General features: G+C 41.7%; 1 protein-coding gene across 3 annotated transcripts in view; it reads left to right on the plus strand.

The window, feature by feature from the left end:
* FANCI (FA complementation group I) overlaps positions 1-12,466 on the plus strand; it is a 77,900-nt gene that overhangs the window by 62,915 nt on the left and 2,519 nt on the right. Inside the window, exons 25-35 of one of the 3 annotated variants that reach the window (XM_082449155.1) lie at positions 450-616; positions 1,267-1,340; positions 2,772-2,888; positions 5,047-5,098; positions 5,942-6,069; positions 6,169-6,237; positions 6,423-6,516; positions 6,795-6,979; positions 8,056-8,109; positions 8,192-8,251; positions 10,831-10,905. In XM_082449155.1, coding sequence (XP_082305281.1) covers positions 450-616; positions 1,267-1,340; positions 2,772-2,888; positions 5,047-5,098; positions 5,942-6,069; positions 6,169-6,237; positions 6,423-6,516; positions 6,795-6,979; positions 8,056-8,109; positions 8,192-8,251; positions 10,831-10,905 — 1,075 coding nt within the window. Of the gene's footprint in view, positions 1-449; positions 617-1,266; positions 1,341-2,771; positions 2,889-5,046; positions 5,099-5,941; positions 6,070-6,168; positions 6,238-6,422; positions 6,517-6,791; positions 6,980-8,055; positions 8,110-8,191; positions 8,252-10,830; positions 10,906-12,466 lie in introns of all 3 variants that reach the window. The other 2 variants (XM_082449154.1, XM_082449156.1) reach the window with 2 other exon arrangements.

Raw genomic sequence — 12,466 nt, forward strand, 5'->3', positions numbered from 1 at the left:
TCTGTCAATAGATGGATGGATAAATTGGTGAATGGACAAGCTGTGGTACATCCATACCCTGGAGTACTACTCAGCAATAAAATGGGACAAACTACCAATACATGCAGCAACATAGGTGAATCTCAAAAGCATATGCTGTTAGCAAAGCCAGATTCTAAAGGCTGCATAATGAATGATACCATTTTTATATGATAGTTTGTAAATAGTAAAATCACTGGGACAGGAAACAGACGAGTGGTTGCTTGCAAAATTGAGGAGAAATAATTGATTACAAAGGAGCACATGGAAACTTTTAGGGTGATGGAAATATCTTGATTGTGGGGCTGAGTACACAACTGTGTAAGTTAGTCAGAATTCATAGAACTATACATCTATAGGATGGGAATTTTACTGTATGTAAATTGTACCTTAGTGAACCTGACTTTGAAAATAAAATCACTTTTCCCCAGGGTCTTGCTTTGGAGATACACTTCAATTCCTACTTCAGTGGAAGAGTCGGGAAAGAAAGAGAAAGGAAAGAACATCTCGCTGCTGTGCTTGGAGGGTTTGCAGAAAATATTCAGTGCCGTGCAACAGTTCTACCAGCCCAAGATTCATCAGTTTCTCAGGGCTCTGGGTGGGCATTTCAATTCTGATAAATCGGCTCTCTCTGAGTTTGTCTTTTTTTTTTTTTTTTTTTTATTCATTTATTTAATTTTTTTGGTTGCATTGGGTCATCGCTGCTGCACGCGGGCTTTCTCTAGTTGCAGTGAGCGGGGGCTACTCTTTGTTGCGGGGCGCAGGCTTCTCATTGTGGTGGCTTCTCTTGTTGCAGAGCACAGGCTCTAGGCGTGCGGGCTTCAGTAGCTGTGGCGCACGGGCTTAGTTGCTCCACGGCATGTGGGATCTTCCCGGACCAGGGCTTGAACCCGTGTCCCCTGCATTGGCAGGCGGATTCTTAACCACTGTGCCACCAAGGAAGCCCTGAGTTTGTCTTTCTTAACCAAACCTCTTGATTCTAGTTGTTAACCTACCAGAGGACACCTGAGAAGTCCTGATGTTGCTAAGGAGTGACATCTAGTGGATTCAGAATTGGCACTTACTGGATTACATTTATCCATGAACAGTGACTGGAAAATGGAATATAGTATTAAGAAATTGCAGAATGTTAGGAATATAATTAAATCTGCCTCCAGACTTTTTTGGCTTCCTAAAATTTTAGTATGAAAAGGCAAAAAAAAAGCCCAAGCCCACTTCAAAGAAGGTAGAGTTCTTTTCCTTTCCTAGATGCCACAGATGAGGAAGAAGAGGTGGAAGTCAGTGTCACTCAAAGAGCAGCATTCCAGATCCGGCAGTTTCAGGTGAGAAGCCTGGGAAACTGCAGTACTTTGTGAGGGTCCTTGGAAAGGGACTGTTAGCAGGGCCAGCTGGTGAGAATGGGCAGACAGTGAGCAAGCAGAACAGGAATTTCTTCTGGGTCATCATTCAAGCAACAAGACAAAGCTCTTAGAATGAGAGAGAATGCATTTAAGAGGATTCTAGGAAGGATATGCATTTAAGCCACCCCAACCTGCAGGAGTCATTGCCTCTAAGAATCACTGTTTGAGCTGATACAGAGAGATAGCCAGGAGCCCATTAATGCATGCAAATATAATTTGGCTTTGTCTGTCAGATTGCATAAAAACTGGACAGTGAAGCCTATTAGCTTTTTTTTTTTTTAATTAATTAATTTATTTATTTATTTATTTATTTATGGCTGCATTGGGTCTTCTTTGCTGCCCACGGGCTTTCTCTAGTTGCGGAGCTTGGGGGCTACTCTTCGTCGCGGTGCACGGGCCTCTCATTGTGGTGGCTTCTCTTTGCTGCAAAGCGTGGGCTCTAGGTGCGCGGGCTTCGGTAGTTGTGGCTCGCAGGCTCTAGAGCACAAGCTCAGTAGTTGTGGCTCGGGGGCCTAGCTGCTCTGCGGCATGTGGGATCATCCTGGACCAGGGCTCGAACCCGTGTCCCCTGCATTGGCAGGCAGACTCCTAACCACTGCGCCACCAGGGAAGTCCCTCCTATTAGTTTCTAACCACTAGTTGTCACAATATCAGGATCTTTTATCACAGAGGACTTCTTTAATAAATAATTTTAAAGTTCCTATTATATGCCAGGGACTGTTCCAGGTGCTGAAGATATAGCAAGGGATAAAAGAGACAAAACCCTACCCTCACAGAGCTTACATTGTAGTGGGAAGAGACTAACAGACAAAATACAGTGTTTCAGGTGGTGAGAGAGAAACAGAGAAAAGGAAAACAGGGAAGGTGTGTAGGGAATACCAGCACTGGGGCGTGGTCTAGCCCTGAGGTCGGCGGATGGGCTTCAGGGAGTTGCAAACCACCCAAAACTGGGTGCACGGGAATTCCCTGGCGGTGCAGTGGATAGGACTCAGTGCTTTCACTGCCATGGGCCCGGGTTCAATCCCTGGTCAAAGAACTAAGATCCCGTAAGCTGTGTGGCATGGCCAAAACAAAGAGAAAAAAAAACTGGGTGCACAATTCATTCCTGATGGACATTTGGCAGGGGGTTGGAGAAGGAGTCCATAGTTCTCAAGAGAACACTTAGGCCTACGATCAGAAACAGGGTAGGAAACCACCTATTCAATCCAGGTTTATTTTCAGCTTTAATCCTCTTGGATTTTTGGTATTTTTGAATCCTTTCTGTCCCAGCCTTAGGAATCTCTGGGTAGATGTCTCTTCTCCCTGCTAGTAACATGTCTGCTAATGTTTCTGTGTATACTTTTCCTTTCTCAGAGGTCCTTGTTGAATATACTTAGCAGCCAAGAAGAAGACTTTAATAGCAAAGAAGCCCTCCTACTTGTCACTGTTCTCTCCAACTTGTCCAAGCTACTGGAGCCCTCCTCCACTCAGGTATGAGTACCACTCATTCACTCCCACTTAGCATCCCTCAGAAGGCAAGGAGTATTATGTCCTAAAGTGTATATCTAAATGTCTGCTTGAAATCTGGCTTATTTAAAATAATATATTCAATTATGCTTCTGAATTAATATAAGATCTATAAGATGTACCTTTCACTACATAGTGTTTCTACCATGTTATAATTACTGCTTTTGTTTGTTTGGCCACTGTCAAGGGTAAACAGTAAGCACTACAGAAAAAAATCTTGTTTATCTGTGTTCAGCCTTCTTAATGTGGGTTTTTCCCCACTCTTGGTGTTTTCTGTTCTTTTCTAAAATGAAAGTATGTTAATTATCAAGAAGGTAGCTGACATTCAGCAGTTAACTTTTTCATCAAGGTTAGCTGGTACTGAGTTTGGGGGAGATTCAACAAAAGGTGGTAAGTCAGAAAGCATGATCATAGTCCTAAAACAGAATCAGCTCTGCCCAGATAGGTTTTAGGTATATGTGTACGGGTCTGCACACATACACGAAGAATGTATGTACCCACGTGAGCATTCACACATACAGAATAAGAGAAGTGCCACATTTTGTGTGTCTGTTCCATTCAGGAGTGATTTCCCTAGAGGATGATAAAGAGAGTGCTTGAGAGCCTAGGGCTGTGTGGTTCTACCAGACCTCCTTCCTGATCTGTGAGGAGACAAGTTGGAGTGCCGAGATGCAAGCCTCCATGTGTAAGGCCTTGCTTTAGGAAGAGCTAGCCAGACCATAGCCCTGTGTGTTATGGTGTTTGAGCACTGAAAAGCAGACTTGATTTTCCTGTTGTCCTAGTTCCAGGTAGCCCAAAGAAAATCCCTTTTGTTACTTATGTCATCCTAGATCAAAACAATGCATCTCTGCACTTTACTTTCAGCTTCATTCTTTCATATTGCTACTTTTGCTGCAAGGAGCCCAGGATTAGGAAAGAAACACAGACAGAGAATTGGAACATGGTGACATCTGAGGGAAAATAAATAGATGTGGAAAGGCTAATATAAACAGGAAATTTTTTAAATTTAATTTTCATCACGCACCCCCTCGTAACTTCAGGTAGTCTGTTTAAATTTTTTTAATTTAATTTTGAATGGGTAATAAAGTTCTATGATTTGAAAACCAAAAATTATAAAAAGATTTACAGGAAATGGTCTCCTTCTATCCATGTCCTCCATCTGTTCAGTTCTTCTTCTCCCCCAGTAAGTAAATATCTTCTTTTAGTTTCTTATGTAAAGAGTTTTTTATTCCTGTAGAGCAATATGAATATAGATTCTTATTCCTGACCCTACCCTTTTCACACAAAAGCTTGTTCAGCATCCTGCTTTATTTATTTGTTGCATTTAATACTGTATTCTGGAAATCAGTATTCTACAGTAATCACTGTATTCTGGAAACCCTTTTTGTATCTCGCAGAGAACTTTCAGTTAGCCTCTAAATTGATCTTTTTCCCCAACAGATCAAAAACTAGATTCTTACTCATCGTTTTACTCTTAAGTATCACTGCATTTCAGTGCCTTTGTGGCTGAAAGCCTATCCCAAACAACTGCTGAAGCAGAAAGCTGAGTGTGTATCTGGAAACATAGGACCTACTATCCCAAGACCTTAAGCTTCCCCGAACTCTGTTTTTTGGCCTCTTTTCTTTTTCTTTCTTCTTCTTTTTTTTTTAATCCCTCCTCCCTTTTAACCTCCTGTGGCCTCTTGGCTCCTAATAGCTAATTCGACTATCACTATGGCCAGGATCTTACTCTCCTGCACCTCTGTTAGCTTACTATCCTTAAAGATGTCTCAAATGCAGAGAGTGTGGGGCATGGGAAGAGGAAAAAGGATACTTTAGCCCTAGACTGTGGTGGAAGGGGCAGAGGAAGCTCAAAGGGTAAGAGCCCAGACCCCAGGACCTTTGGCCCTTAATGAGGGCATTGAGAATTGAGTCATATGCTATATTTGAGAAAAGTATCAATAATTCTTCTCATAACTTTGGACTTATTTTTATGCTATTTTTAGTAGATTACCACTTTAGATCCAGGCACGTGTTTTAGCAGGTGATTTGCTTAGACTTGGAAAGGTCTAGGGCTCTTTTAGTCTGACAACACCTAGGTCTGTCTTTTGGCATGATTCTGTAATATCTGAATGATCTCTAGTTTGTGCAGATGTTATCCTGGACAACTAAGATTTGCAAGGAAAACAGCTGGGGTAAGTTTCCTGACATGTTTCCTTTTAGGCTTTATATAAAATCATCACCACCAAACAACATTTAGAAAATTACATATTCACCAGAGTGGCCAAAATGAAAAAAACACACACAATACCAGTACCAAGTGTTGGTAAGAATATAGAGCAGTTGAACCTCTCATTCGCTGCTGCTGGAGCTGTAAGTTGGTATAACCACTCTGGAAAACTGTTTAGCAATATCTAACTACTAAAATTAAACATATGCTTATGATCCAGCAGTTCCACTCCCAGCAAAAATAGGTGGAAGAATTCTCACAGCAGCACTATTCTGATAGGCAAAATCGAACCCAAACATTCATCAGCAGTAGAATGGATCAAGGGATTGTGCTGTATACACATAGTGGAATACTGTAATGAGAATGAACAAACTCCAGTGACACAACATGGAGGAATCTCACACACATAACATTCAACAAAAGACAACAGACACAAAAAAGAGTACTTACTGTACGATTCCATTTAGATAAAGTTCAAAATCAGACAAAACTGGATTACAGTTACAAGGCAGAATAACAGTTTCCTTGGTGGGGTGAGGGGGCAGTTCTGGGGTGCTGGTAGTGTTCTATTTCTTGACCTGTGTGCTAGTTATGCAGTGATGGTGACTAATAATGGGAAGCATCTCCCTTGTTTGGACTCGTGGATAGAAGTGCACCTTTCTGGGAGAGCTGCCTTGATTGGAGTGTGTGCAGCACAGGGATATTGTGCCTGAAACATGACAAGCTACATGTTCCAGTTAGGCACCCCACACCCCCCAAAGGACTGACTTGGATTATAACTTACCTTTTCTTTCCTTCCTACTCCTAGAGGATGCCTCATTTTGCAAGGGCTTGATGAATTTGCTCTTCAGCCTTCATGTTTTGTGTAAGAGTCCTGTGACCCTGCTGCGTGACTTGTCCCAGGATATCCATGGACATATTGGAGACATAGACCAGGTACCATAGTGAGCCTTTAATACAACACCCTGAGTTGGGGATAGAAGCCAGGGGAACAGCCTTACTGTCATTATATCTCACCTCTCTTTCCCTCCCCAGGATGTAGAAGTGGAGAAAACAAACCACTTTGCAATGGTGAATTTGAGAACAGCTGCCCCTACTGTCTGTGTAAGTGTTGATCCCCGACCCTTGGGAAATAGCCTTGTCGTACCTTCCATTTTATTCCCTGTGAAGAGTGAATTATAGTGGCTCACATCCTGAGGCCTGTAACCCACCCGCAGGTGGCCATGGTTATCATATTACACCAGCAGCTGTGTGCAGTGAGCCATGCCAGGCATTCTTTTCTTTCACAGTTACTTCTTCTGAGTCAGGCTGAGAAGGTCCTAGAAGAAGTGGACTGGCTAATCACCAAGCTTAAGGGACAAGTGAGCCAAGAAATCATACCAGGTAAGTTAACTAAAATCTGAATTGGAGGACTGCATAAAAGCAGATGCCCTGAGCTCTGTTTGTTTGTGCTAGATTTCCAAAGTAATGAAGGAAGTAGAAGGTAGTGTGCCTTATGACAGCATGATTATTAATGTATTTTGCATGATGAATTAAATACATGCTCATTTTCCCTACAGACTTCCTAGTTAATGTTTCATTGGTTTCTAAATCTCTTTCACTTGAACTAGAAAATAAGGTCAGTTGGGTTTGAATATTCCAGTTTCCTTTCCTTTCAGAAGAAGCCTCTTCTCAGGCAACCCTACCAAATCATCCCATTGAGAAAGCCATCATCATACAATTGGGAACTCTGCTTACATTTTTCCACGAGCTGGTGCAGACAGCCCTGCCGTCAGGCAGCTGTGTGGACACTTTATTAAAGGACCTTTGCAAAATGTACACCATTCTTACAGCGCTTGTCAGATATGTGAGTATTGGAGAGACAATCACTACTATCATTCTGTCCCACCCAGCCAGGACATTACCCCCTGCTGCAGAACGCCCCTGTGCAGAGAGCTCTTGACTACATCTTTGCAAATGATGGTTTGATCAGTAGGTGGCAGCCGTCTCCACAGGCCCGGAAATAACGGTTGAGGCATAATTCTAAATCTGTTTTTAGAGGCCCTTATTTCTTTAGCATATGAGTATGTAGCACCTGATGGAGAGTAAATGCCTCTTCAAACACCTTCTAGGACTCAGTCTAAACTATAGCTATAGAACTTAATCTGATTCCAACTGCACAAAAAATTAGACTATTTCAGACCAGTCTGGGCACTGAAAAGGTGTTTGTTCCTTTAACAAGTGGGTGTTAAGTGACTCACAGGTCAGGTACTAGGGTAGGGAATAAGTTTATTTTTAAAAAATAAAAGGCATAACTTGCCCTGGGTTTAAGTTAATGCTTCTTAGTATCTGTTAACAAGAAACTCTTTTTGTACTTGCAATATTTTGATTCTCAGCAGACATTCAGAGAGTGATAAGAACTAGGTAATTTAGTTCTGATTCTAGCAACGACCCACATTAAATACTTAGAAAGGCGCAGACAACCCAAGAAAGATAGTAGACCACCTCACACCATGTACCCAAACAGCAGTGTGGCCATTTCTGAGAACGTGCAGCTCTGGCTACAAGGTATGGCTACTAAGCTTCTGTGGTAGAAATACTGAGAACCTCTAATCTTTATTGGCTTTTTCTAAAGCAAAAACAGCAAAGTCATTGGTTTTCTAGATGCAGGGACTACCAGCCTGAAGGATTTTTAAAGCAATAAACGGAACAAGTCAGAAACAGAAACCCTTTATTGCCTGCTGTCTGGGAAGCTTTGGAACTTAGAGGAGGGGAAAAAGGAAGCCTTGAGTCTTGGATTCTCCATGAATATGGTAGCTTACTTTCTTTTCCCTCTCCAGTCAGAGCAATAAGTCATACTCCCTTTGCTCACTGAGTCACTACCTGTAGTTTCATGGGACATTTATATAGGAAGGCATGCTAAATCTTGGAATCTTTTGTTAGTATCTCCAGGTGTGTCAGCACTCCAGAGGAATTCCGAAAAATATGGAAAAGCTGGTGAGCTGAGAATGCCTTTCTTAGGAATGGGGAAAGCATCTTATTCATACAGTTACATTGATTTCCTTTTCCTTTGCTGCAGGTGAAGCTGTCAGGTTCGCATCTGACCCCGCTATGCTATTCTTTCATTTCTTACATACAGGTAAGTGATTCAGAGTCTGTACCAAAATGCATCTTCAAGTAAGAAAGGACTCCTTATATTCCCAGGGGACCGCTAGGTCACCTGAGCTAAGCGTATATAAAGTTTCTTCCCTACTTAAAGTAAGCCAAAGGTGCCCATATGAGAACAAGCCAAGGTTTGAAGTCTTTACAGCAAGGAAATCTTTATATATATAAAAAAAAAGTTTGATTTAGAGAGAGAAGGCATTTGATATGTGTGCACTTGGAGCAGGGGAGAAACAAACATGCTTGGGCTCAGTGACTTGGTTTATTTCTGGGTGATTCCAAATCCATGCCTTTGGGCATCCTTTGGGAATGTAAGTAAAGTAGCGGCATAGTGAGAATGAATGAGGTGATGCATGGAAAGTGCTTAACACAACACCAGGCAAGTGTTCTCTAATGTTAGCTGTTCTAATAAAATGAACGTGGCCTTACAGCATCATTTCCCAAGCTGAACTCTATGGAACGTTCTGCCAAATAGTAATATTAGGTATTAAAAAGACCAAGAACAGGACTTCCCTGGTGGCGCAGTGGTTAAGAATCTGCCTGCCAACGCAACTAAGCCCGTGCTCCGCAACAAGAGAAGCCACTGCAATGAGAAGCCCGCACACTGTGACAAGGAGTAGCCCCCACTCGCCGCAACTAGAGAAAGCCTGTGTGCAGCAACAAAGACCCAACGCAGCCAAATAAATAGGTGAATAAATAAGTTAATTAATTTTTTTTTAAATTTTTTAAAAAAAGAAAAAAAGACCAAGAACAGCTAGTTAAGAGGCCAAGCTGAGACTTGAACCCAAGTACTTTGACTCTACAACAGGGGTCAGCAAACATTTTCTGCAAAAGGCCAGATGGTAAATGCTTTTAGGTTTTACAGACCATACAGTCACTGTCACAACTAAACTCTGCCGTTGTAGCATAAAAGCAGCCATAGTCAATACACAAATGAATGAGCTTGGCTGTGTTTAATAAAACTTTATTTTGAAAAACAAGCAGTGGGCCTCTGGGTTTTAGTTGGTCACCCCTTGCTCTAGAATCATACTTGGTACTCATTGACATGTAAAATGTTGGGAGGTTTTGGGGTTTTGTGTTTGACCCCATTCTCAAGCTCTTCTTTTGCTTATCACCAGGCACCTTCTAGACTATCTTTTTTTCTACACTACACAAAAACCAGTTTATGTATTCCCTGGATATTTCCCCCCTTCTCGATTCATATTTGACTTAAAGCCTTACTTGACAAGTCAGCTGATCCACAGGCAAACATTTTTCTCTTTGTGAGATGTGCTTAATGAGCGACCTTGGGCAAGAGCCCATGGTTCCACTAACTCCAACTTCTATCTAGAAATCTGGATTGCATTTGCCGCATCTTTCAGAGAGCTGTTTATTCTCTTATAGCCACTTTCTTTTTCTCATAGCCTTGGCTCTCAATGGGAAGAAAGCAGTGAAAGCCATTGCTCCAAAACCCTTAGCATCCTGCTCAGAACTGTATACCTTTAAAAGATGCTTCTCTTCCAGCTACAATTTTAGTCCTACCTGAATCAGCAGAAATGGGCAGTAGATGGGGTTGATTTAGGGAGTTCCAACAAGGTCCCATGTTGGGTACAACTTTTAGGAAGATGGCTCACTTCCCATTTGGTCCACATGAGTTCTATCTATGGCTGCTACTCTGCCCCTCCCTTAAAAAGTCTTCACCCTCTACCCTGCCTTCCAGGGCCAAAAACAAGTTTCTTCATACCAGCATCTCTGGGATCCCTACATTTTCTTATTTTCCAGAACATGCCGTGTGGACCAAGCCTCCCGCCTTTCACATAGCTCCAGTAGTATAATTTGTCTCCATTTGCAGGTCTCTGTTTTTAATTCTTTTCCTTGTCACATGGAACGTGGTAATGTTCCATTCGTGGAGGGCACAGAACTCCCCTTCAGGTAAAAGGTTCCTGTTTGTGTACCTCACACTTGGGTGGTCTCTCCCGACTCATGTCTCAATTCTCTTCTGCCTTATCAGAATCCTGTTCTTCTTGGTTCCCTTATTGGTTCTTCCTTTTTCCAGGAGCTCTTTATTCTCTAATTATGTACAACATAGGGAAATAAGTGTTCCTGTGACCTTTAAACCCTTCTGGAGCATGTAACCACTTGTCATGTAAGATACATTGCTCCGGGAACAGCCTCTCCAGCTTCCTCTTCTTTATGCAACCCTTTTAGCTAACTTCCCAGTTGGGAAACACCTATTCCTACTTAACCGTGACAGTCCTTTTGTGCCTCACTAGTCCCTTGGCTGCCCTGCTATAGTAATGGTTGGTCCTGCCCTCAGTTCCATGTGCTAGATGTATCCAACAGCAAGATGGTAAACCTCCCAACAAAAAATAGAAAAATATCTGAGGATTATAAAGCGTCCCAGAATGCTTCCCACCTTCCGGCATCTGCTGCAGGATAATCTCTTCACGCAGACTTGGTCCCCCTAAGAGTTCCCCCATACTCCACTGTAATCATCATACTAGAAATTTACCACTAGCCTGCTAAGCTCTACAGAACAATCTTCAGAAATGACAGAATTTGTTTCTGTTTCTTTAGAACAAGAATAGTAAGAGCCTAAAACATACAGGAGAAAAGAAAAAGGAGAAAACCGCTGCTGGGCCCACAGCCGTGGTAAGCTGCTGACAGTGATCAAGATGTGGTTGCTGGGACCTCCCTGGCGGTCCAGTGGTTAGGACTCCGAGCTTCCACTGTGGGGGGCATGGGTTTGATCCCTGGTCAGGGAACTGGGATCCCGCATGCCGTGCAGCACGGCCAAAAAAAAATGTTGCTGATGAACCTTGAAAATATTATATTAAGTGAAAGAAGCCAGTCAGAAAACTACATGAGTCCATTTATATGAAATGTCCAGAAAAGGCAAATCTAAAAAGACAGATTAGTGGTTGCCTAGAACTGGGGAGTGGGGGGAAGGGGGGTGTTGGAGAAACTGGGAAGGTGCCTGCTAAAATGCGTGTAGGATTATCGGGGGGGGGCGGCGGTGGTGAAAATGTTCTAAAATTGATTATGGTGATGGTTATACAACTCTGTGAATACACAAAAACACACTAAACTGTACAATGTAAATCGGTAAATTGTATGGTATATGAATTATATCTCAGTAAAGCTGGAGGGAAAATGTTTGTGTATGGCTCCTTCTCAGCTCATGGACTTTATGTTCAGATGGAACATCTTTTTCCTCTGAACCAAAAAACATATACTTTATTCAGGAAGTACCAGAAAATCTTGAGCTCTTTCTTTAAAAATAGAAATAGCTTAGGATAACCATTGTGAAGGAACTGGTTTTAAGAAAAGTTAGTGAGTGCAACAGGTGCTCCCTAAAGGATGTGAAAGAGTTGGAGAGGGTGCAGGGAAGTGGGTTCTCTAGTGCACTGCTGGCAAAGGTGAGAATTCAGTACTCTCTCACGGGGGCAGTGTGGCAGTAACTGCTCAATTTTAGACCTATACATTCACACACACACACTCTTTACTGCAACAATTCCATTTTTAGGATATAGAAATTGTAAAGGCCTATGTATAGAATAGTCCTAGCAGTGTTGTAAAGTAAAAGTGAAATATTGGGAAAACTAAGATACCCACTAATAGAGGACTGGCTAAATGGGTTTATAGTATATTTATACTGTAGAATACTATGCAGACATGAAAAAAATACAAATCTAAATGTTCAGATATAGGATTCTCTCCCAAGATAATGTTAAAAAGAAAAAAAAAAAAGATGAGAACAATGTCCTCATTTGTAGTTTTAAAAAATATATATAGAAACATGTCTATATACATAAGAAACATGGAAGGATCTACAAATTACAATTCAAGTTGAGGGGAAAGAGATATATTAATAATACCAGCAATGAAAATTCATATGTAGACCAGAGAGAGGAAATAGAGGTAGTGTAGAGTGGGCTCATTGTTACAAGAATATCAAGTCAGGCAACCAAATATCTACAAATGGTCCATCCCTCAGCCAGTTTCTAGATAACAAATATTTAGGAATTATAAATAGGATTCATTGCAATCTCCATTAGCATTTAGCTCCTTTGCTGAGAGTGAACTGTTAAAAAAATCTTAATTACTGGTATATAAGTAAAACTGCATTTGATTGGAAGACTGACTAGCTTTCTCTCAAAGCCATGAGCAGTTCTGCTACAGACAGCTTCAGAGGACTTCAAGAACCCTTGAA

Source organism: Balaenoptera physalus (genome assembly GCF_965194825.1).
Source record: "Balaenoptera physalus genome assembly, chromosome: 2".
NCBI classification, from domain to species: domain Eukaryota; kingdom Metazoa; phylum Chordata; class Mammalia; order Artiodactyla; family Balaenopteridae; genus Balaenoptera; species Balaenoptera physalus.